Source organism: Cupressus sempervirens, chromosome 3 (genome assembly GCF_028749045.1).
Source record: "Cupressus sempervirens isolate cs-2001-9-10 chromosome 3, ASM2874904v1, whole genome shotgun sequence".
In the NCBI taxonomy this organism is placed as follows: domain Eukaryota; kingdom Viridiplantae; phylum Streptophyta; class Pinopsida; order Cupressales; family Cupressaceae; genus Cupressus; species Cupressus sempervirens.
In genome coordinates this window covers 214,313,719-214,340,838 of record NC_143120.1, presented here as the reverse complement: position 1 = coordinate 214,340,838, position 27,120 = coordinate 214,313,719, and the positions used below count along the sequence as shown (strand labels likewise).

Sequence of the window (27,120 nt, the reverse complement as noted above, 5' to 3'; positions counted from 1 at the left end):
ACATGTGTTTGCAAGCTTCTCCCTCCAACCCATAACCTTTTATGAAGATAGCAGTAAAATGGATACCTCCCCCATAACTATCTCATCCCTAGCCAAGGATAATACTAAGGTTTTTACTAATCCAAAGGTTTTGCAGGATGAAATCCAGGTCCAGAAAATCAAGGAGGAAGCAAAGAAGATGGAAATAGAAACCAAGGAAGAGATCGAAGAGCAGGTGGAGCAGTATGCCAAATTGGAGAAGAGGGTTAAAGTTTTAAAGGAAGGGTTTTTTACCTTCTCTAAATTTCCTGTGCCATGACCCTCCAACTCCTAGCACAAGAAAAGGAGGATACGAGAATGGATATGGAGGAACATAAGCTGCTCTTCAAATTCCTTGTTGATGATTGGTCTCGGATTTTGCTGGCTGCGAAGGGGAAGGAGAAAAAAGAAAATTGAGTTTTTAAGTTTAATGGGATCCTCGGATCCAAGACTTTTATGTTTATCTGCTATTTTTGGTTTTGCTGGTATCCAGCTGTATTTAAGACTTGGGGTTGGTTTGTTATGCCAACAGTTATCTTGATGAACTTCCGTAGAATTAGATCTTCTAGACTTTTTAGTTTAGTTGTTCCTAGTACTACGCTGATTAATTACTAGTTGAAGGAATTTTGGTTTTTTGAAGCTTTAGTTAGCTTTTTGTTTGTTGTTGGACATTGCTGGTAATGTGCTGGTTACCAACTTTTTGCTTGTAAGGGCCGACCCCCTAGTTTTGGTCGCTATATATTTCAAAAACAATTGACTTCATATAATATACAAATGTATGCAAATAATAGACTAGAATTTTCTATAAATAACCTTTCAAACTTCTTCCACTTACCCATTCCACACTAATATATAATTGCTCGTTATAAATTGAGCAAAAGAAACTGCATTTATGTAATCTACCTAGCAATTATCTATTTTGTATTATGTACAAGTTTTTATTATAAAAATCAAATAGATAATAATAATAATAATCAAATAATTGTCTCATTCCTCTCTTAGAACGTGTTTTAAAAATTATACATCACCCTCATATGCCTTGTTATTTCAAACTTTTAGTCTTTTCTTGAGCAGAATCAGTTTTGGACGCCACCTTACGGAATTCAATCATACCATTTACTAAATAGGCTGGGCAAAAGCAAATATATATATTTCAAATACAACCGTTGCACATTTATTTTTTGGTTGACACTTTTTTACCTGTTCTACGAGCTTTGGAGCTAAATTGACGCAGACTCGAGTTTTGGAGCTAAATTGACGCAGACTTGAAAACCATCCAAAGAGAAGGTTCCTTTGCAGAGGTTGGAAGCTTTTTTATTTGAAAATGACAACAGTTGCACATTCTCTTAATATCTGCTGGCATTCCCCTTTACGGAGTTCGAAAGTAACCCCTAACTCACGCCAGAGTAAGCGCAAGATTTCCAAAGGTATTCCTCTATTTGCCTTATTATTAATTAGTAATGAATTACAGATAAATCCTACATCCTGAACCCTAAATTCTGATTGAGCTAACATTTTTAAATTTGGATCTAATTCATAATGTTTGATTGTATGTTCTGGATATTCAACTACGTGAAATCCCTGTAAACTCCCAAAATCTTTGTCCATTCACTAAATATTAATAGGAAAGAACTGAGTTGTAACCTAAACCGAACTAAAAGATCTATTTAATTATACTAACAATCAGTCAATAATGCGGTTATTGGAAACCCAGTCGTTTTCAAAATGTTCACTATATGATGATATTGGATACGATTCAAGAGAACAAATCATTACATCAAATCAATACGCAGGGGACCCTCCAATCCAATTATAAAACCCAAAATTTCCGTGCCTAGAATTTTTGCTTATAGAAACATCTCAGCCCAATTTCAATAAAAACTAGTCCATGTCGTGGATTTAAGTCAAACATTGATTTATATATGATGGAAATAGATTTGGTGTATATGTTTGTTTAGAATATTTAAAAATATATATTTTTAAAAGTTTTATAAATTTATTAAGTTATTGCCAATTTTGTTGTGTGAGTTCTTTGGCGACTCCTGAGTTTTTAAGTTATTTGGACCAGCCAAGTCATTTGCGAGCGAGTCTTTCAACTATGGGGATATGATATGGCACCTAGGTGTTTTGGTACCTGTGCATTGCTGAACTAAATGATGCTTATTAACATATTTGCATGGGTAGTTGTACTCATACCCTAGGAACACATACCATATCTTGTACTGGGTACTCAGCGGAGATCATGATACCTAAGGACCTTGAATAAGGTTTCTAATTTTTGTTTCAGTTTTTTGTTTGTGTATCAGCTTATTTCAATATGTAACCACTAATTAGTTTGAAACTTTGATACGATGATTGTATGACATTTCAATTTGTGTACTTAATCTTCACAGTTAATGTTTGACAATAAACTTTATCATTGTTCTTGTTTTGAAAACTCAATGTCATTATATTTTTAGTTTTTCTATAAATTATTAAATTATCTTTAAAAAAATTGATGTCTCCAAGCATCCCATCTCCTGTTTCGGAAAATAGCTGTACCAGTACCCCATCCTGTCTCCAAATTGTTAATTTTTTTGGTAGCTGCAGGAGCTATCATTGTTACTTTCATCAGTTCTGCTATTGTAATATTGCTCTCAGGTTTTCCCAGTTCAGCTTTGTTGATCTTAGTCTTCCATTCTCTGTTACCTTCATGGGCTCTATTGTTCAGTGTTCACTTTATCTGTTTCCTTTTTGCTTCCTTCTTTCTCCATTATTGCTGTTGTATTTGTGTGGAAGCTTTTGGAGCAGCTGCCGGCTCATATTCCACTGTGTTCTACTCTTTGTGTGATCATCATATTTGAGACTTCGGTTGTGTTGAAGGTGAGTTGACTATCTTACATAATTGTCACCACCCTTAATAAAAGGTTCAAAGTGCAAGTGTTGTTGGAAACATGGTCAGCTGGAACTCATGTGTTTGTGATACACGTTCAAATTATGTTCCAATCTATCACCTATTCATTGTTCACTCTATTTGTATTGCTGAAGGCTCAATAATTATAGACACTGTGGCATCCGAAGATTGTAGGAATTCAAATTGGCAAAGTGAGTAACTGCCGTTGGTTCTTATTCATGCTAAGGGCTCTGTCTTTTGGTGTTCTTCTCGACATTGTTATTCTTGCTGGGCCTAGCGGATGTTGTTAATGTTCATTGCTACGGAAATCTTTATGTATTTTTCTGCAGACATTGTTTGTGGATGTTCTGTATATGATTATTTTGAGGTGTTAATCATTTTGTATTAAGTATTTCTGTGATAAATATGGTATTTGATATATTGTAGATGCCAAGTAGATTTTGCTAAACTGTGAAGGGTAATCTATTGAATCAGATTGTTAAGAGTTAACAATCACTGATTTTTACATTGATCTTCTGATCAAGCCTGGGAGCATTGTATTCAGTTTTGAGTTTTAAATAAAGGATTGATTTTTTGAGTGCGGCTTGTTTTTTTCCCTCTGTTTGGAGGGTTTTCCTAGGATAAACTTTTGTGTTTGATTTAATTTTGAGAATATTGTATATACATTCTCTGGTTTTGAATTTAACATGGTATCAGAGTGGGTCTAAAAAAAGATCCAGAACCAAAATTTTTAAAGCTTCAAAATATTATTTGCTTTCCTCTAGTCTATTTATATTTTCAGCTTCCAACAGTGGTGAATAGACTCAAAATTGAAGACAGGTTTGATGGTGCAATTAATTTTACTTCATGGAAATTTAGAGTCCTAAGTGTGCTTGAAGAAAATGTCTTCTCAACTACGTGAAGTCTTAGGTAGCTGAACCTTCTGATGTCACTGAGAAAACTCAATGGATGGAGAACAATATCATGACAAGGAAGACACTGATTGATTTTGTTAAGAATCATCTTGTATCTATTATATCCAAGTTGAATTCAGGTAAAGAGATGTTTTAGACACTTCAAAGCTTTTATGAATTCAACAACACTAGCAGAGCTTTAGCCTTGAGGCGTCAGCTTCTTCATATTAAAATGGCTAAAAGAGAACCAATTGTTTCCTTCTTCATGAAGATTGCAACATTGAAGGATCAACTAAATGATATTGGTGATTCACTTGAGCACAAAGACTTGGTTATGCTAGCTGTGAATGCCCTCCCTCATTCTTGAGAATCTTTTATTCAAGGAATTAGTGGAAGAGATGAATTGGACAAAGTTGATCGTTTGAGGGCTGATTATATTCAAGAGGAATTCATATTAGATGCAAGAGGAAATGGTCGTAAAACTCATCATGAAGGAGATCATGTTCTTGCTGCTCATACATCTAAATGGAAAGGAAGTTAATGGAGAAAAGGAAATTTCAAGAAAAATAGAGATAAGGATTCAAATTCAGCTCCCGAACCGAAGAAGAAGAAGGTTCTCTCTAGAATTGAATGTTTCAGATGTGACAAGTATGGTCACTTTGCTAAAGATTGTTTGTCAAGACCAAAATATCAAGTTGCTCCTGCAAAAGGTGACAAGGCTTCACCTATTAAACAACATAGGAGGGATTTTAGTTCTGAAGAAGTTACTCTTAACTTTGAAATTTAGATGTGGCATTATTACTATATTAAGGATTGAATTTGTGGCTTTGAGAAAGTATTAGGGCATCCAACATCAAGTTTGATCCTCATAAAGTTTATTTTAGTTCATACTACTGGCTTATCAGTTTCACATTTCTGAGCAAAGGAAATTATGAAATTGAAGGTGTCATTTTTCATTTGAATGTGCATTCTCTATAGATTCTTTTAGAATCAAATTTCTTATTCAAGTTTTTTGCTATATGATTAAATACTATAGTAGAGCTATGATCTTATAACCATGTTCGAGTTGCATGACTGGGATTTAGTCAGCTAGATCTCAGGATACATTTATGCTATTCATATTCAATTGATAGAAAACAAGGATGGTCTCAATCTGAAATTAAAGGATATTCTGAAGTGATAAACAAGCTAGTTGTTTACCTTTTGTTGTATACTCAAGTCTTCAGTGTAAAGGAGAACTATATCATTTCTGTGGGAAAGTTATATATCAATGCAACTAGAGAAGATTGAAAGAATTTTTTTTGGGTGGTCACTAGTTCGATTAGTGATGGACTTCATACAAAAATTTATTTGGAAACTTGGTCTATTTTTCTGGGAATGTCAAATTGTTGTTTAATTCTATAGTCTATTGTTTTGACTAAAACCATTTGGGTAAATTTTGAAGGGAAATGACAGCACCCCAAAAAGTCATCTGAGATCAGTATGCACATCCTATATCCAATAGTTCTTTGAATAGCTTCTAATAAGAAAATACAAGTGCATACTACTATGCCATAAAAGCGGAAACAAACATAGTTTATTTCTTACAATTAAAACCTTAAAGGAAAGTGATTGCAATTTATTGATCTAAATAAATTTCAGCAGCATTACAACATACAAATTATTATTCTACAACCATGAAACTAGAAGAATGAGACAAAATAGAGAACACAGATATACGTGGGGAAAACCTTTCCAGGTAAAAACCCCACCCTTCAAACCATCAAGCTAGTGTATTATTCAGCAACAAATTACAATACATTTTCAGCCTTCACATGGAGATTTACATCTTGCCCCATTCTAGAGAAAATCCGATAGCATAACCTTGTTCAAATAACTTCTCATCTCTCTCTTACTTCTCTACAACAACACTTTGTACTTATAGAGTTTTCATACAAGAGGAAACAATTTCTAAAGTGTCTACATTCAACGTATCTACAAATTATTTTAGAAATTTCCTTATGCACAACCCTTGCATAAAAACAAAGCATAAGAGAACAAATCATCAAAATACAGAAGCTTTTTGTTTTTCTACTCCAAGTCTTTTCTTGTGGAAGAATTCAACTTCATTTAGCAACTTTCCAAGAAAACACAAATAAAACAATAAATCATGGTAAGGTTGAGTCACCTTATCCCAACAAATTTAAGGGTGATATTTGAAGCTTAGAGACTTGGTTACCTTGGTTGAGCTGCACAATGTGCTATACTAGTTTCTAAATTTTAGTTGCAAACCTATTTGTGTTCATTATAGGTGTTGGACATGTCTTAAAATCCTATAGGAGCTTGAGATCTTTGTTCTTTGATCCAAGGGGAAGCTAATACCATCTCAACTTAGTTAATAAAGAGATAAACACTTCATTCTCTTGAATAATGTTTGTGAATCTTTTTATGTAGTTCTTTAGAATACTAATTTATGTATTCTTTAGCAACAGTCTATATATTTCTCTTCAGGATAGTTTGATTATATGAATTATTATCAATCTTTCTTGGTTGCAGGTTGAATCGAAGAAGAGGAAGTTATCCCAGTTCAAGAAGTGAACATACATGAAGACTTAAGTCTAAATTGATGACATATAAAGGTTGAGTCAGCCTTGGATGGAGAGTTTGCATCAGCAAGAAAAGTGAGAAGACAAATATTTGGGATGGAAAAAGAAAAGCTACTCAGTCATATCATTTATGGAATCACTGAACGTTATCATGGTGGTGTGTCTATCCTATTGCTACATTTGCTACGTGTGGGAAATATAAAGTTGATATTTCAAATTCTATCAGTTGTTGTTATGTTTTGCCTCCTTAGGGTTGCAGATTTAATTGAGACTATTATGGGTAAGTATTGAAGGTGTTGTTTGAAGTTTAAAAACTTGGTCGCTCTCTTTGGGTTGCACAAATTGCTACATCAGACATATTAATAATTTTGTGAATTTAAATGACTGATTATTAGTTATAGAGATTGAATTACTTGATTTGAGTAATTCTAAAGGTCATTTTCAGAGGTGTCTTCATGGCTATCATGGTTGGAGGGTTGCTTCCTATCATAAGTTGACATAAATCATGGCTACTATGGATTATTCTTCATTATTGAGCCTACAACAAGGGTTCACCAATCTTATTTAGTTGTTAAACTGAGATCAAAGGTGCATGAGGATGATGGGAGATTGAAGTCAAGGGAGTAAAAACTAGATACAACTTGTGTGGAACTTATGTCGGTCGAAGAATGGAGACTCAGATTGTGTTGTGATCAATTTCTTCTAAGAGGAGGAGATTACATTCAATGGGAGTTGAACTCCAATAATCAAGGCATGAGTTGAGGGCATTAATGTTTTGAGATTAACAGAAGGGAGTTCAATTCTAGAGAACTTCTTTGTAATCTTTGAGGCAAAAGGCAGTTATGTGAAGAAGTGGAGATGTTAGCCAAGTGCATTGGAGTGTTGTAGAGAACATAGTTGCATTGTTAATCTAGATTTGACATTGGTAGATCTGCAAACTCTTAGTAAAAGGCGATCTGGGATGAGGTCGAGGAGGATAATCTTGGACTCTAAAAGTTATAGAGGCTGTCTGTTGAATATAATTCCTCTATGTCAAGCATTGTAGACAATCTTTGAATGAGGAGGTCAAGAGGTTGATGCAAGTATTTGAAGATTTAGAGAGAGCTTGAGTGGTAGATGGAGAGTGCCAAGTCATTTGCAGAAGATCAAAAAGGTCGAGAAATAATTTAGTTTTGAAAGCTCATTGGTTCGTAAAACATTGGAGCCAACTGTAATTTATTGTGTTAATCAAAGCTGTGAGAATGTTGCTCTTGTTGAGAGGAAGTCTCAACATTATATTGTTCTTATTATGTGCTATAATGCATTTTTCTTTGAGGCAGAGAAATTTGAGGTGAAATCCCTTGAAATACATTTTTCTCTAAGAGAAATTTAAGGTGAAAGACCTTGTAATTCACTTTTCTTTGAGATGGAGAAATTTGAGGTAAAAGCCCCTGTTTGCTCTTCCCACTCATGGGAGTAGCCATAGATAAGATAAGATAAGATAATAATATTAATGTCCATGAAAAACCAACAAGATTTATGGGATTGAGCATACAAATAGTAGAGCCGGTCAAAGCAGAAGCACCAAACAGTGCCTGAGAAGAAATAAAAGCTAGAAACAAAACAAGAAAGAAGAGAGGGTAAGGACACCATAGTGGATGTCATGTTGAGAGGCTCTATAACAACATCATGTTGAGTGACACCATGATGAGAACTTGTGTTTATTTCACACATGGGAGTAGCCATGGTGAACATCATGTTGAGCGAATCCATAATGCTATCACATTGAGAGAATTTGCGATAAAGTTATGCCTTTAACACATATGGGTGTAGCCATTATGTTTGTCATGTTGAGAGACTCCATGGCATGAGAATATGTAAATGATATTTCCTTTGCTAAGAGGGAACATTAATGTTTTCGGTACTTGCAAGAGCTATCATTGTTACTTGCATTGATTGTGCTATTTTACTATAGCTCTCAAGTTTTCCCAATTCAGCTTTCTTGATCTTATTCCTCCATTCTTTGTTACCTTTGTGGGCTTTGCTCTTCAATGTTAGCTTTTTTTAGTTTCCTTTGTGCTTCCTTCTTTCTCTATTATTGCTGTTGTATTCGTGCATAAGTTTTTGGAACGGCTGCCAACTCATATTCGAGTGTGTTCTACTCTGTGTGTGATTATCGTATTTGAGATTTTGGTTGTGTTGAAGGTGAATCAACTATCTTATATAACCGTCGTTGCCCTTTTAATAAAAGGTTTGAATTGTAGGTATTGTTGGAAACATGGTCAGTTGGAACTCGTGTTTGTGATGCATGTTCAAATTATGTTTGAATTAATCACTCGGTGGTATTATCGTTCATTCCATTTGTATTGCTGAAGGTTCAATAATTATAGAGACCATGCAACGTCTGAAGATTGTGGGAATTTGAATCGGCAAAATGGTGAGGAGGGAATAATGACAACCCCCCACTTTCACAATAGAAGACCACTAACTTCCCAAGTATAAAACACTTCTCTCAACATTTTAAGGCTAGAGACATACCTTGGCTCATCATGGTTCCCACTTGTTTTCAAGGATAAAATGAAATTTAGGACCTTGTTTTGACAAAGTCAAAGGCTCCTAAAAAGTGCCTTAACTAGACACTGAAAAGATTTCAACCTTACATTAAGGTTGCTTCCACAAGACCTTACTGCTCAAGGCTTGAATATAGAGTTTGAACACCAAATTGGACCTCCACTCTTCCTAGACCACAAATAGATTGTTTTCCCTCTTATTTAGGCTATTTTGATTTTGTTTGAATCAACGAACACTCACCCACAGTTTGCTTGCTTCAATGATGGTCTAATTCTCAAGTAGCCCTGCCTGATGGGTATTTTGACCATAACTCTCAGACTCTTAACTATCTTTCCAAACAAACTAATATTCCAAATACTCTTTTGTGAGTGTTATGATATATCTGGAAATCAATTTATGGTCAACTTATCTTGAGGGGTAACACTTACTATTTCTGCAGTCCTAATTGCACAATTAGGTCTCCATTTCCATGGGAGTTCTATGAACAACACCACAAACGATCAATTCAACATTTGGGGCACCTTCCCTTTGATTCAACACCACCAAATTGTAATGTCCCCATTTTAGCAGTTGACCAAGTGTGTGTGTGTTAGCCTTGTTCTACATGGTCCCGAGGGCTAACGAAGGGTTTAATGGGATCTTGGAGTGTTTTGGCCTAGTCATTTCCAGTTTGGGCCAAAACGAAGTTGATTTACTCAGTTTCAGGCATACTTACTATTTTTAGTAAGTCGGCAGGACACAGTGCAGGTCAATTTTGGTGATTGGATTCGATACTCCTCGGTGAGAGCTTTTCGATGAGCTATCACTCGCATTATTCGGAGTCCGATTGCTAATACATTTTAATGCCTGAAGTTTTATTAAAGTAACGTCTAATTTAATTGTAAAATATTAAAGTGTTACTTTAATATTTATTTTATGGTGATGTGTACCCAAGGGAGACATAAGGGGTATTTTAATATATGTTTTATATTACACATCTTTATCCCACATTGCCCATATGAGTTGAACGGACCCGTGGGAATAGAATAAAAGGAAGGATTTGTAGCTTCATTAGGCAGGTTGAATATGAGAAGAAATTGGTGTGTGAGTTGCAGCTTTGTTCTTGGCATTTGAGGACGTCTATCCTCTCTTGTAACATTCTAGACGTCATTCCCTTGGGGTTTGGCCTTTGGAATTCTTTCTTATTGGCTTCATTATCAGGCAGTTTAGTTGCATTTCCGGCTACAGGCAGATTTGATATTTTGCTCATATCTTCTTCACTACTTGTCCGACGCTTATGCCGCTTGGAGGGAATGGTATTATGAAGGTAGTGGACTGATTGGAGGACAAAGTATTGTAGCAGCAAGTTCGTAAGCATGGGCTGGAGTATTATGACAATATTGCTGAAGTAATTAGTGAGTTGATAAATCTGCCATGTATTTGGTTTTATGAATTCTGAAAATAACATTTTATTAGCAGCAGTTCATTTCCACTTTGCATATTGTTGTAGTTTCTTTCTTGTTTATGTTGTATGATACCAATTCCATGCACGAAACACAACAAACAAATAAACGTTTGATTTCCAGAGTTATAAGGGGTTTTAAGAAGTTGAATGCAAACTGTTTGACATAATTCCTTTCAGCAATTTGGTTTAGTTTTTGGGACATTCAGGGGTGCCCATTACAGTGGTATTTAAAATTTAACATTTAACATTTAACATTTAACATTTAAAATTTAACATTTAAAATTTAACATTTAACATTTAACATTTAACATTTAAAATTTAACATTTAACATTTAACATTTAACATTTAAAATTTAACATTTAACATTTAACATTTAACATTTAACATTTAACATTTAATATTTAACATTTAACATTTAACATTTAACATTTAACATTTAACATTTAAAATTTAATATTTAAAATTTAACATTTAACATTTAAAATTTAACATTTAACATTTAACATTTAACATTTAACATTTAAAATTTAACATTTAACATTTAACATTTAAAATTTAACATTTAACATTTAAAATTTAACCCTAAACCCTAAACCCTAAACCCTAAACATTCATGGCTTTTTGCCAAAAAGTACCCGCACGACTATTTTTGGTCTTTTCTCCTCTCCATAGTGATGTTTTAATTAATTAATTGATTGATTAATTAATCTTTTTAATTAATTAATTGATTGATTAATTTTGTAAGCATGACTGTTGGTTTTCTTGGAAGTTGAGGTGGTTATCCCCTCACTTTTATTTAAACTGTTTTATTGTAATCTTATTGTAAGTCCACTGATGACGGGGTGAAATTCCCCAGAAACATGTCTGGACGCCTTTTCAATAATTTCAATAAAATTTGTTCTTGCTTATTTCTGGATCTTTCTGATGCTGCAAGTGATACTTTTGTTAAATTTTAAATCCTAAAGTTCCTTCTTCACGCTGCCGTCAGATTTTTCCAGTTTTCCTGAGGCTTTGCTATCGGTGCTTAATGGCTTCTCCAGTTCACTTTTCTGTCCTGGTGCTTCGCTGTTGATGGCTTTTTTTGCTTCGGGTCTTGGCGGATGGTTCGTGGTTGGTTCCACCCTTGCTGTCCCCCTTTGCGATCTTCGCTGGTGCCGGGTTTTTGTGGGTCGATCCTCTTTCCTTCGCCTTCCTCTGGTTTCGGCGAAGGCCCGGGCTGCCGTTTTTTATGCCCTTTAGGGCTTTGCGGCCGCTCTGCTGCTTTTTTGCAGCTTTTTGGCACTTTGTGCCCCTTGGCACTGGGTGCATTTTGCACCCCGTGCTGCCTTGGATCCTTACTGGCAACGCCGTGGCCTCCTTCGTCGCGGGTTTGCGTTTTCGGCCGGGGGTTCTTCTGCTCCATGCTGCAGTTCTGGGCTTTGTTGCCCCTTTGGACGCCGCCTCTCTGCTGTCGCAGGATGCCGCCTCCTTGGATCCCCCTTGGCGATCCTCTTCTCTGCAACTGGTTCGTGTTTGGCCCCTGCCCTCTTCGTCGACCTCCGCATTTTTGGCGCTCGGTGTTTCCTCTCCTGGCCCCCACGGGCGGTTTTGGTGGTTTCCACTTCCTTTCGGTGGTTTCCGGTTTCCCGGTTTTGGTCCCGGTTTTGCTGCCTTGGTGGTTTCCATGCTCGTGGTTGCTCTTGGTCGCCTTCACTATGGTTTGGATTTGTGCCTCCTACTTCGTGGGAGATGGGTCCCCTCGTACCTAGCTACTATGTAGCGAACACGAGGGCTTCCCTAAACCCTATACATTCATGGCTTTTTGCCAAAAAGTACCCGCACGACTATTTTTGGTCTTTTCTCCTCTCCATAGTGATGTTTTAATTAATTAATTGATTGATTAATTAATCTTTTAAATTAATTAATTGATTGATTAATTTTGTAAGCATGACTGTTGGTTTTCTTGGAAGTTGAGGTGGTTATCCCCTCACTTCTATTTAAACCCTATACATTCATGGCTTTTTGCCAAAAAGTACCCGCACGACTATTTTTGGTCTTTTCTCCTCTCCATAGTGATGTTTTAATTAATTAATTGATTGTTTAATTAATTAATTAATCTTTTTAATTAATTAATTGATTGATTAATTAATCTTTTTAATTAATTGATTAATTGATTAATTTTTTAAGCATGACTGTTGGTTTTCTTGGAAGTTGAGAAGTCCCCTCACTTCTATTTAAACCGTTTTATTGTATCTTTTATTGTAAGTCCACTGATGATGGGGTGAAATTCCCCAGAAACATGTCTGGACGTCTTTTCAATAATTTCAATAAAATTTGTTCTTGCTTATTTCTGGATCTTTCTGATGCTGCAAGTGATACTTTTGTTAAATGTTAAATGTTAAATGTTAAATTTTAAATGTTAAATGTTAAATTTTAAACCCCTGAATGTCCCAAAAACTAAACCAAATTGCTGAAAGGAATTATGTCAAACAGTTTGCATTCAACTTCTTAAAACCTCTTATAACTCTGGAAATCAAACGTTTATTTGTTTGTTGTGTTTCGTGCATGGAATTGGTATCATACAACATAAACAAGAAAGAAACTACAACAATATGCAAAGTGGAAATGAACTGCTGCTAATAAAATGTTATTTTCAGAATTCATAAAACCAAATACATGGCAGATTTATCAACTCACTAATTACTTCAGCAATATTGTCATAATACTCCAGCCCATGCTTACGAACTTGCTGCTACAATACTTTGTCCTCCAATCAATCCACTACCTTCATAATACCATTCCCTCCAAGCGGCATAAGCGTCGGACAAGTAGTGAAGAAGATATGAGCAAAATATCAAATCTGCCTGTAGTCGGAAATGCAACTAAACTGCCTGATAATGAAGCCAATAAGAAAGAATTCCAAAGGCCAAACCCCAAGGGAATGACGTCTAGAATGTTACAAGAGAGGATAGACGTCCTCAAATGCCAAGAACAAAGCTGCAACTCACACACCAATTTCTTCTCATATTCAACCTGCCTAATGAAGCTACAAATGCTTCCTTTTATTCTATTCCCACGGGTCCGTTCAACTCATATGGGCAATGTGGGATAAAGATGTGTAATATAAAACATATATTAAAATACCCCTTATGTCTCCCTTGGGTACACATCACCATAAAATAAATATTAAAGTAACACTTTAATATTTTACAATTAAATTAGACATTACTTTAATAAAACTTCAGGCATTAAAATGTATTAGCAATCGGACTCCGAATAATGCGAGTGATAGTTCATCGGAAAGCTCTCACCGAGGAGTATCGAGTCCAATCACCAAAATTGACCTGCACTGTGTCCTGCCGACTTACTAAAAATAGTAAGTATGCTTGAAACTGAGTAAATCAACTTCGTTTTGGCCCAAACTGGAAATGACTAGGCCAAAACACTCCAAGATCCCATTAAACCCTTCGTTAGCCCTTGGGACCATGTAGAACAAGGTTAACACACACACACTTGGTCAACTGCTAAAATGGGGACATTACAGTCCGCCCCCCTTGAAATTGCTTGTCCTCAAGCAATCTCAGTCCAACCTGCTGAATAACCTGCTCACTCTCCCATGTAGAATCTTCCTCCGGCAGATCTTTCCATCTGACCAAATACTCCTTCACTATCCTATTTCTAAGCTTCCTCTCTCTGGTATCCAGAATAGCCTCAGGTACTAACACAAGCTTCCCCTCCTCATCCAAAGGGGGTAAAACTGCAGAAGGCACTACACTCTGACCAATGGCTTTCTTAAGCCTAGACATATGAAACACATTGTGCACTCGATTGCCCTCTGGAAGCTAAAGCTCATAGGCGACTTTGCCCACTTTGCGAATCACCCTGTAGGGACCATAAAATCTAGGTTTCAACTTTTCAGCTCCGCTCTTCTTGAGCGATGACTGTCTATATGGTTGTAGCCTCAAGTAAACCATATCCCCTACCTCGAAACTGCGCTCTATTCGGTGTTGATCAGCATACAATTTCTGTTAATTCTGGGCCTGTTGTATATTCTCTTTGAGCACTTTCAGGATGTCCTGACTATCTTGCAATAAGTTTTTGGCTTTGGGCACTCTACTGTCCCCCAAAACTAAATCCATGAAGCTAGGTGCTTCATAACCATAGAGTGCCATGAAAGGAGTCATCTTGATGGACATATGATAAGTGGTGTTATAACAATACTCTCCCATATGCAACCATCTGATCCAAGCCTTTTGTTGTGTAGTTACATAGTTCCTCAAATATCCTTCCACCCATTTATTCACAATCTCTGTTTGCCCATTTGTTTGCGGATGATAACTAGTTCTAGGTGTAAGATCTGTACCACACAACCTAAACAACTCTTGCCAAAAAACACTCATAAACTTACTATCCCGGTCGCTGACAATGAATCTGGGCAACCCATGTAACCTGAATATCTCTTTAAAGAAAAGATCTGCCACCTGTGCTGCTGTGTAAGTGGACGGAATAGCAATGAAGTGAGCAAACTTCGTCAAGCGGTCCACCACCACATAGATGCAATCCCTTCCCTGCACTCGTGGTAAACCAGTGATGAAGTCCATCGAAATACTTTTCCATTTCCTATCAGGAATGGGCAAGGGCTATAATAAACCTACAGGAAATGTGTGTTCTCCCTTATTCTGTTGACAAACCACACACTCCCTGACATACCTCTGAACATCATCCTTGAGCCCTTTCCATGAAAACCGCTCTCGGATTTGCCTGTAGGTCTTGAAGACCCCCGTATGTCCAGCTATGGGTGCATCATGAAATGCCTTCAGTATCGCCTCTCTCAAATGTGATGACGGAATCAAATAAACCCTGTCCTGAACTCTAATCAATCCATCTATCACCTCATAGCGATCATCCTGTATGGTACCTGAAATCAATCCAGAAGCCCAAGCATCTCCGACATACTCTTCTATAATCCGATCTCTCCAATCTCCTGAAATCTCTGCCAGAGCACATAAGTGAGGTCTCCGAGATAAGGCATCAGCCACCAAATTTTTCTTACCTTTGACAAACTCTATGTCAAAGTCATAAGCTTGCAATTTAGTCACCCATTTTTGTTGCCGGTCATTAAGATCACGCTGGCTCATGAAGTATTTAATACTGTTGTGATCAGTCTTGATCACAAAACGTCCACCTACCAAATATGATCGAAATTTGGCCAATGCATGCATTATGGCCAACATCTCCCGGTCATAGACAGAATAACTTTTCTCAACTCCTCGGAGCTTCCTACTCTCAAATGCAATGGGATGCTTCTCCTGCTTGAAATGCTCAAAACACCTCTGTGCTACCCCTGTCCACACGAAGGCTCCTTTCCTGGTAAGATATTTAGATTCCTTGGCATACAATGACTCTCTCTCCAGAATAGATAACACCTCCTCTAGATGATGTAAGCGCTCCTCCTAGGTCTTACTGAAGACCAAGATGTCATCAAAGAAGATCAAGACAAATCTCCTCAGCTGCTTCCTGAATACCTGGTTCATACAACTTTGAAATGTAGCAGGTGCATTGGTTAGACCAAATGGCATAACCATGAACTCAAAGTGGCCATAGTGACATCGGAAGGCTGTTTTCTCAATGTCCTTTGTTCTCATCCTGATCTGATAGTATTCGGATCGCAAATCAATTTTGGTGAAGAAGCATGCCCCATGCAACTCATCAATCTGCTCATCAATCCTAGGAATGGGATACCTGTTTTTAATTGTTTTCTTATTCAGTGCCCTGTAATCGATGCACATGCGCATCGTCCCATCCTTCTTCTTTACCAATACTACTGCTGAAGCAAAAGGGCTCTTACTGGGCCTGATATGCCCCATCTCCAACAAATCCTTAATCGCCTTCTCTATCTCATCCTTGTGTTTCTTAGGATGACGACAGGGAGTAATCATAACTGGTTTGGCTCCCTCCTCGAGCTCAATAACATGTTCCATCCCTCTGTCAGGAGGAACCCCATGAGGAATATCGCTAAATACTTTAGCGTGTCTATCAAGTATCTTCTGGACATCTAGTGGATGACTCTTTTCTTGTGGCTCTGGTGAAGTTGGCATAATGTGGCACTCTGCCGCCCACTCTATGTCATCATGACGAAAAAGTCTCTGCATTCTCCTCAAGGACACTACTCTGCAACCTCCATCTGAAAGCCCTCTAAGGACCATAGTTCTGCCCTCATGCTGGAATCTCATCTCCAATTTCGCTAGATTGAGTGTGAACTCAACTAGTGAAGCCATCCATGTCATGCCGAGGATGACATCATAATCTCCCATGTCCACAACATAGAACTCATCCTCCAACTCGTAGCCATCTCCAAACCTGATGCGAAGATTAGATATCTTCTGAGTGCATAATAACTTATCACCGTTAGCCACCATGACTCTAAACCCATCATGCTCCTCTGTCTGTAACCCTCTCCTGGCTACCAACTGTGCATCTATGAAGTTATGTGTAGCCCCAGTGTCAATAAGAGATATCACTTTCTGCCTCTGGATAGTACCCCTGACCTTAAATGTGATTGTCTTTTGGGCCCCTGTCAAGCGTGCCAACGATCTATCATCCTTAGGAATGTTGCTCTCCTCTATAGTGTTACCCTCATCTGAATCGGAGTGCTGATCCTCCCCTTCTGACTCTGACTCTTTTGCTGAAAAATACTCCATTTGATTTGCCTTAGCCTTGAGAGAACATTTATGAGATAAGTCCCAAGGCTCTCTACAATGGAAGCACAGCTTCTTCTTTCGAAGTTCATTCAAGGTTTCATTGTCTAGTCCTTTTGATCCTTCTTTGGGTTTGCTATACTCTTTCTGAAATGATTTCTTGTCTTTGTCCTTGCGGTAGGAAGAATCTATTGAATGGTTTTTTCCTTTGTATACCGAAGGGGCTAAATCTCGTGCCTTTTTAGTTGCTTCAGCTAACGTGAGTGGATCATGTCCCTTCACCCAACCTCGTAATGGATCAGCAAGACCATCACAAAATAACACCACCAATCTCCTAGGAGAGATATCAGTAACAAGTACAGACAAGCGTTGAAACTCGACAATGTAAGCATCCACAGAACCTGACTGTTTTAACTGTGCTAGCTCCTTGAAATGTAACTCGGGATCCTTAGTGTCAAATCTCCCAATCAATGTTTCGGTGAATTCCTCATAGGATGTAATCTGATTATGCCCCAAAGTCACCATGCCATGATGCCACCATTCATGTGCAACGCCATCCAAGTGCATGGCCGCATACTTGATAGCCTCCTCCTCAGGCATAGGATTTAGCTGCAAGTATGTATCTACCTTCTGCACCCAAGCTCGTGCAGTCATCTTCCCTGAAGCATCATAATAAGGTAAAGAAAGTTTTCCAACTTTCTTCCTCAGCTCAAAGTTTTGATTCCTCCCTCCTGCTTTAGGCATGTGTCTCATCCTCAAGTCCATATAATCTCTAAGAGAAATATCCGCCTGAAACTCTGGTCCACTAGCCTCCCAGTCCCTCCTGAACTGATCCTGTAACTCGGTAATCTGCGGTTCGTTTACTGGTTGAACCGGATCTCTGGGTGGAAACGTGGGTAGAAGAGGTCTTGAGCTCGTAGTCCGTGCTGGGCGTGCAACGTGTCTAAAGTTATCAACCTCATTCCCATTGTTGCCGTGTCCATTATTACCATTAATGTTATTCTCAGGACCATTGTTGTTGCCTTGGCCTTCATGGTTATTGTTTCCCCCGTTGTTATTGTTTCTCGTTGTTATTGTTTCTGTTGTTGGCATCATCTGGATTAATATTGACACCCATCTGTCTAGCCATGAGCTGCAACATCATGTCCATTCGCCTATTCTGCTCCTGCTGCATACGTTGCCCTTGCTCTAATGTATCCAGTAACTGTCGGAACAGTACCTCCCCCTGATCTGGACCAGCATTTCTGCCTCCGCCTAATCCTGTATTCCTTTCATCTCGATCACCCATATTATTGTCCTGATCACAGAATATCTCCTCTGTGTCTGTATGGTTGAATTCAATGTCCCCCTGCACGGATGTACTAGACTGTTTGCTTTGCAAGTCTGAAATCCTATTTTGTCTTGCTCTGGTATCGCGGAAATTATAAGACCCCTGTCGCATGCTCAAACATAAATGCTTAGCCTGTGTTTTTTACTTACTTTTTCCCTCTATCCGGCTGTTCCAAATTCCCTATAAGACCTCCACAGGATGGCAGGACTTATAGCTCTGATACCACTGTAATGGGCACCCCTGAATGTCCCAAAAACTAAATCAAACTGCTGAAAGGAATTATGTTGAACAGTTTGCATTCAACTTCTTAAAACCCCTTATAACTCTGGAAATCAAACGTTTATTTGTTTGTTGTGTTTCGTGCATGGAATTGGTATCATACAACATAAACAAGAAAGAAACTACAACAATATGCAAAGTGGAAATGAACTGCTGCTAATAAAATGTTATTTTCAGAATTCATAAAACCAAATACATGGCAGATTTATCAACTCACTAATTACTTCAGCAATATTGTCATAATACTCCAGCCCATGCTTACGAACTTGCTGCTACAATACTTTTTCCTCCAATCAGTCCACTACCTTCATAATACCATTCCCTCCAAGCGGCATAAGCGTCGGACAAGTAGTGAAGAAGATATGAGCAAAATATCAAATCTGCCTGTAGCCGGAAATGCAACTAAACTGCCTGATAATGAAGCCAATAAGAAAGAATTCCAAAGGCCAAACCCTAAGGGAATGACGTCTAGAATGTTACAAGAGAGGATAGACGTCCTCAAATGCCAAGAACAAAGCTGCAACTCACACACCAATTTCTTCTCATATTCAACCTGCCTAATGAAGCTACAAATCCTTCCTTTTATTCTATTCCCACGGGTCCGTTCAACTCATATGGGCAATGTGGGATAAAGATGTGTAATATAAAACATATATTAAAATACCCCTTTTGTCTCCCTTGGGTACACATCACCATAAAATAAATATTAAAGTAACACTTTAATATTTTACAATTAAATTAGACGTTACTTTAATAAAACTTTAGGCATTAAAATGTATTAGCAATCGGACTCCGAATAATGCGAGTGATAGCTCATCGGAAAGCTCTCACCGAGGAGTATCGAATCCAATCACCAAAATTGACCTGCACTGTGTCCTGCCGACTTACTAAAAATAGTAAGTATGCCTGAAACTGAGTAAATCAACTTCGTTTTGGCCCAAACTGGAAATGACTAGGCCAAAACACTCCAAGATCCCATTAAACCCTTCGTTAGCCCTCGGGACCATGTAGAACAAGGCTAACGCGCACACACTTGGTCAACTGCTAAAATGGGGACATTACACAAATCCAGGTTGGATTGGTGTTTGAACCCCATTCAATCACTCTTGCAATCCAATTTGCGTACTGCTGCAAATTAGCCGAGGCCTGTCACATAGAGATGCCAGGCCTAGGGCATGCTCCCAAAAATAGCCATTTGATCAAACACCTCTGAGATTTTCATAATCTTAAAGTGCATTATAGGACCTATCACTCCCCAGGGGTTTAGAATTTTTGGCCAGGGAATGATAGGTCAAATCCCCATTTATTTACAAATCCTAAAAAGGGTTACATACCAATCTTCAGTAAATTGCCTGTGGAATGAACAAAACTTGATAAGTAGGAGATATTCACATCACAATTTGACTAGCTGTGGAAATCATCTCCTACTTATCAATTGATGAGCTTAAGGGGCTTTCTAATGAATGGTTCATAAGGCACAATACTTGGTGAAGGTTTTGCAAATGGGGTTGCAAGCTTTGGGTTTAACTGTGGAGGAAACTTCGTAGTTAAGCGCGCTCAGGCTGGAGTAGTACTGGGATGGGTGACCTCTCGGGAAGTCCCGGTGCTTCACCCCTGTGAGCATCACCTAGATCCAATGAGTGCTAAGTGTTCCATTTATTGTCATGAGAGATGGATTCATGTTGAATCACTACTCATGAAACATGGGTCATCGAGTTTGACTCAAAATCACACAGTTAAATCCTGATATTCACATCACAATGAACAAAACTCCACAAAAAATTATCAAACCAAAAGAAGATGAAAGATAAGACTTAAGACTGTCTCAGAATGTTCATTGATCCACCAATCTTCAGTAAATTGCCTGTAAACATACCAATCTTCAGTAAATTGCCTGTGGAATGAACAAAACTTGATAAGTAGGAGATATTCACATCACAATTTGACTAGCTGTGGAAATCATCTCCTACTTATCAATTGATGAGCTTAAGGGGCTTTCTAATGAATGGTTCATAAGGCACAATACTTGGTGAAGGTTTTGCAAATGGGGTTGCAAGCTTTGGGTTTAACTGTGGAGGAAACTCCGTAGTTAAGCGCGCTCAGGCTGGAGTAGTACTGGGATGGGTGACCTCTCGGGAAGTCCCGGTGCTTCACCCCTGTGAGCATCACCTAGATCCAATGAGTGCTAAGTGTTCCATTTATTGTCATGAGAGATGGATTCATGTTGAATCACTACTCATGAAACATGGGTCATCGAGTTTGACTCAAAATCACACAGTTAAATCCTGATATTCACATCACAATGAACAAAACTCCACAAAAAATTATCAAACCAAAAGAAGATGAAAGATAAGACTTAAGACTGTCTCAGAATGTTCATTGATCCACCCTTCCAATCCGTACAATCACAGGAAATCAGAGAAAATAACTAAAATTCCCAGAATTTTTATTATGGCCAGATCCAAAACACATCTTTCTCCATTTCCTTGACCTTTCGAGGCTAAAAGACTCCATACAACTTCCCAAACCTCCAACTACTTTTTGAACCACTTAGCCATTGGTTTCAAAAAGTTGCTTTTGGGTGCTTCAAAACTGCAAATGTTGTCATGACAACATTTTGAAAACAATGCAATTTTTTACATTTTGGCCTGGTGACCACATTGTGACTCCAAAACACTTACATCTTGATCAAACATTATCAACAGGTCTAAAAAATGCCATTACATACTTATTCCTACTTATGCGACCATTTTGACCATACTTGGCCATTGTCCTTAACGAGTCCTAAATTTGATTTCTGGCTCAACTTGCCTTTCTTACTTCATATTATTACACCATATGAATGAATGGTCCATTAAACCTTATTACATTTCCCCTATTCTAATTGCTTGCCCAATTGCCTTTGATCCCTCTTTGATAAGTTGGTGCTCCTGCACCACAAAGTGAGCAACTGCCATTGGTTCTTATTCATGCTACGGGATCTGTCTTTTGGTGTTCTTCTTGACATGGTTATTCTTGCTGGGTCTGGTGGATGCTGTTTAATGGTTTTACAGTGATATTTTCAGGTTTGAGTTTTCTTGATCATCCCTGCGGAAATCTTTATGTATTTTTCTGCAGACATTGTTTGCAAATGTTCTGTATATGACTATTTTGAGGTGTTAATCAGTTTGTATTCAGTATCTGTGTGATACATATGGTATTTGATGTATTGTAGATGCCAAACAAATTTTGCTAAATTGTGAAAGTCAGTCTATTGATGATTGTTAAGAGTTAACAATCACTGATTTCGATATCAATCTTCTGATTAAGCTTGAGAGCGTTGTATTAATTTTTGAGTTTTAAACAAAGGATTGATTTTTCGGGTGTGGCTGGGTTTTTCCCTCAGGTTGGAGGGTTTTCCAAGGATAAACTTTTGTGTTTCTATTGCTGTGTCGGTTTTAAGTTTCAGAATATTGCATATATGTTCTCTGGTTCTAAATTTAACAAAAGTACCCAAGCAACCCCACCCCCATCCAACTATGCTTATTAGTTATGACTCATGAGGTTATTCTTGCTGGGTCTGGTGGATGCTGTTAATGGTTTTACAGTGATATTTTCAGGTTTGAGTTTTCTTGATCATCCCTGAGTAAATCGTTATGTATTTTTCTGCAGACATTGTTCGTGAATGATCTGTATATGACTATTTTGAGGTGTTAATCAGTTTGTATTCAGTATCTGTGTGATACAGATGGTATTTGATATATTGTAGATGCCAAGCAAATTTTGCTAAATTGTGAAAGACAGTCTATTGATGATTGTTAAGAGTTAATCACTGATTTCGATGTTAATCTTCTGATTAAGCTTCAGAGCATTGTATTAATTTTTGAGTTTTAAACAAAGTATTTGATTTTTTGGGTGTGGCTGGGTTTTCCCCTCAGGTTGGAGGGTTTTCCAAGGATAAACTTTTGTTTTTCTATTGTTGTGTCTGTTTTAAGTTTCAGAATATTGCATATATGTTCTCTGGTTCTAAATTTATCAAAAGTACCGAAGCAACCCCACCCCCATCCAACTATGCTTATTAGTTATGACTCGTGAGGCAATGTTGTTTGTTACTGACAACTACTCTTCATCAGTTGTGTAAACTTCAGAACTTCAACTTCTGTGTGGTGTTATTCTGTCCTTCCCTTGTCAGTTTTCATGTCGCTTGGCTAGAGTACTAGTGATACATTGCAAAGCTTAATCTGACTCATTCTTATGGGGCTATGTTATCTGTACTGACACCAAATTTGCATCACTTTTCCTTTCCCTTGAACTCAAATTGCCTCCTGATAGTCAAAGACCTCATTTATCACATTTTAATAGCTTTGATTAATTTTTTCTTTTTGCTCTTTAGGCCTCATCTTATTTTGCCACAATGTTTGTGATGTGTTGCATAGTTGAAGATGTAATGAATCCAACTTGCAGAAGTGGAAATCACAAAGCATCCGTATCATCAAAAGAGTTGAGAGTGAAATAATTTTTCATTGGTATCATCTGCACTGAATTCTTTTTTGAAAGTGGGAATATTTATGTTGGTGTGGACTTCTGAAGGATTATGTGTTTTAGGCAATATTTGAAAAGTTATTAATTGTGTTGGAGTAAGGTTTTTAGTTTTCATTAGATCTGAAATATAGGCAGATCTGCTTCAGAAAGACATTTTGGCCATTATCCTCAGATTCTTGGGACTGGTTTGTTGCCCTATCTTTGTAAATCTTGTTTTTTTTCTTTCTTTTTTGTGGCAGAAATATTCAAGCCTCCCCAATTTAATTAGGATATTTAATCCTTGTTGACATGGGTTTATCCTCAAACTGGTTCTCTGATAGATTTCTTAACTTTGGTAGCCAAACATCTTCAATCTGGCAAGCAGAGTGCTGGAGACATGAAGAGAAGTAAATTTTCATGTGAGTCCATTGTAATTTTCTCCTAAATGACCTTTCTGCACTTTTCAAACTTTAGCTACAATATGGTAGGAAGTAAACATTTTTACAACTGAGGTTTACGTTCATACATATGGCTGTAGTCTGGGCAGAAAAAAACCTGCTCTGAATGTCTAGAAGATGCACGGTTCCATTATAAATGAAGAAAAATTATAATTCTTGTACATCTGAGTCCAGATTTGAATTTCTTTTTCTTCTTGTAATGTGTATATCTTAATGCATGGACGATTTTGTGTACTTATATGATAGCTTCAGACCAACTATTAAGTTGTGAGAAAAATTCATTACTCACTTTTAATTTTTTGTTGTGAATCCCATTGTGCTATCTTCTTTGATTCCCACACGTATGAAGTTTCTGTGACATGATTGTGTGGAGACAAGTTTGATAAGTGAAACAACTTCAGCATTTTTTTTCGTTAGATGCCTTTTTAGGACCTGAGGTATCAGCGTTTCTTGTTTTTGGACTGAAATTTCCAACACTTTCAATATAGTTTTCTTTTTAGGAGTCTCTTCATGAACTAAGATGGGAAAAGCAGGATATCCTACGCCTGATTTTTGAAGGTGCTTGACTGGCTCTCATAGAAAATTTTATTTGCATAATTCCAATTTTTTACAAAAGAGGCAAAAAGCAGATTAATTAAAACAGACAGTAATTACAGAGGCTAATCTAGAGAGATATCTGATCTTTACTTTTTTGATTTATCTAGTTTTTTACATTTATAAAACCTTAAATTTATTAGAAACCCATATTTCCAACTATGGAAACTTAGCCAACGGAAGAAATTTTACCTACATAAAGTTACCGTCGGAGTTTTCAATAGGAATACAAATAGATTCAAACAACAACCAACAGTGTGTTGCGGACTGATTTGACAAGTTTGAGACTTCTGATAACAGTGGTCCACCTTATGAAGCAAAAAATGAACTGTACTATGAAAATAAAATAAAAAGTTTAAAACATATGGATTCCTTGGCCCTGCAGTGAAACATTTGTTTGCATCTTGGTTGCCAATGTCCATGTATGGTTCCATTCTTGTGCTGATGTCGTATGGATATTGGAAGATTTGTTTCATGGAGGTTGTGATATATCCATAGTTACAAGAATCACGGCGATTCATGCGATTCACGCGATTTGGCGATTCGATTCAAGCCAAACGATTTTTTGTGAATCGGTGAATCGAATCAGCGATAAAGGGTTTATGAAATAAGTTACTCACTAAATTTCAAGGGTTTTTTTAATTTTCCGATTCATGGCCGATTCGATTCCGATTCATGGCCGATTCACGATTTGATTCGGCCTTGCCGATTCCGATTCTTGTTACTTTGGATATATCATATCTTGCTTGAATTCCTCATGTCAATCTCTTTTTTGAGGGCAATGGGAGTGTTTGTGTTGGTTGTAGGAGTTTTAGCACAGTTGGATTATTGAGGTTGGGCTTGCTGCTGCATGACAGCCAAATTAGGGCTGGCTAATCCTTCTTTGAATTGCTCAATTCTATTATGTGGGATGTAGATTTCACGGTCTTGCCAAGGGAGGCTTCTATGGGCTGCACATGAGGGGATTTCTTTTGAACATTGCATTAATGGTGCTGTGGTTAATGATGAAAGTCCACTCAGGGACTTGATTTTTTCCTTAATGTACTTTTTAACGTTCAAGCAATTGATGCTGTGAGATAGTATTGTTGTTTTCCATTTTGTCATATGACAAAATGGAGGTAACAGTACAAAACTATTTCAATTGAGTTTCACATTTCTCTGAGATAACTCATTATTTGATTGGCAAAATTTGAGCAAATGATTGTCACCAATTCATATAATGAAAGGTTTTACTGAAGGTTCTCATCAAGTCTTTCCTGTTTTTTCCAGCTTGTTAGCCTATTCTTGGTTTTTGAGACCTCCAAAGTCCCTTTTATGTTTTCAAGTGTTTGTTTTGATTGCATTTATCTTTTTGTTTCTTTCAATCTCTTGCTTTCAGTTTTCCCTCCGATTTGAGATATCTTGGGACTTAAAGAGAGTTGTTAATCAAAATATATCAAGGATTAAGTGCCTAAAAAGTGCAGTTTGCAACATCAATTGCATATTTAAAATATTGGCCTTATATTCTAATGTTGAGTTGCACTTTTTGAAAAATGTAACTTAAAATGACGTTGTGTTATGTGTAAGTTACTTTATCACTTCAGATTTATCAAGTGCAGGATGCCTAGGATGCAGTGTCTACCTTGTCAAAGAAGATTGACAAACTCTGGGAGAAAAAGACTTAGCTGAAGTTGGAGAATGCTCACCTTTACGAGATCACTCGCTAGCAATCTTCACAACCTATAGTCACCATCACCACGTCACAATCAGTTGAGGTGAATCAGAGGGATGAAACGGCTAAGGCCTGGTTCGAGGAAATCACCAAAAAGGGAGTCCAAACAATAAAAAGATATGCTCAAGCTCCTTGAAAGTATTTGAGGTATTGAAGAAAGACTTCATGACATAGTTACTTCTTTCAATCAAGAGACAAGCACGTTTGAAAGAAGATCTGAGCACATGGGCCCAAATGTCAGAAGCTGATTTGGATGTTATAATCACATACAACATCATCCCATCTTATGGACATGTTCTATGAATATCAGGGACTTGTGGGTCACAAAACGCAAGAAATGGAAAAACTCTTGACAAAGACAGAAGAAACCCTCAAAAATTGCCAAGCTATGGAAATGAAGGTCATGGGTGATCTAAAGTTGATGGGATGCAAGGTGCTCACTGAGGATTACAATTTGTTCACAGATGAAGGCATGACTTTAGATTTCACTAATAGAGTCAATGCTGAGTTCGAATTAGAGGATTTTGGAGCACATACAATGAACAAGTTTGCGACATACAAGTTCGTAGCTAAACACGTATGGGATTCCACTGTAGAGAACTACTAGATTGTAAAAAGCTGTCATGCCAATGTGGTCAAGTTTATGCCATTTCGCAGAAGATGAAGATTAGGGATCTTCGTAAAACTCCATGATTGTATTGCCAAATATAAGGCCTTTGTTGAAAATCTTTCAGATTCATTCGACCTTCTCCAACATTTTCTTTTGGTTTTTACCATTTTCAGCTTTGTAGTTGTAGAAGATAGATTACATGTAATCCGATTACATGACCTTCAATCATGTAATCCAATAAATCTTCTTTCCTAGTTTGATTGAGTTGAGGTGGTTGAGCTTCTCCCACCTTTTTCTCCTTTCTCTCACTCATTTTCCTATATAAAGGAGTGCCCCCCCATTGTAAAAATCATCTTTTATTAGATGCAAGAGAACTCTGCCAAACTTGTGCAAGCGTAATTTTGATTGTGTAGTGAAAATTTGAAAGAAAAGTGAATAAAAAGAAGCAATTGGATTTGAAGCTTTGACTAGAAACAATCGTGACAGAACAAATTGGAAGCTTTGGCTGTGATTTGTTTCTATCATCTTTCATTCATGTTATTATTGTATGTTTACTAGAACATAGTTAATACAAGAA

At 37.3% G+C, this 27,120-nt stretch overlaps 1 protein-coding gene across 2 annotated transcripts in view; it reads left to right on the top strand.

Annotated features, from left to right (window-relative positions):
- The first annotated feature begins 1,166 nt into the window (after window positions 1-1,166).
- Window positions 1,167-27,120, top strand: part of LOC149565581 (octanoyltransferase LIP2p2, chloroplastic-like) — an 83,371-nt gene continuing 57,417 nt past the window's right edge. Inside the window, exon 1 of one of the 2 annotated variants that reach the window (XM_089819103.1) lies at window positions 1,167-1,445. In XM_089819103.1, the coding sequence (XP_089675229.1) occupies window positions 1,343-1,445 (103 nt within the window). In that variant the 5' untranslated portion in view covers window positions 1,167-1,342. The remainder of the gene's footprint in view (window positions 1,446-27,120) is intronic. The other variant, XM_089819102.1, reaches the window with a different exon arrangement.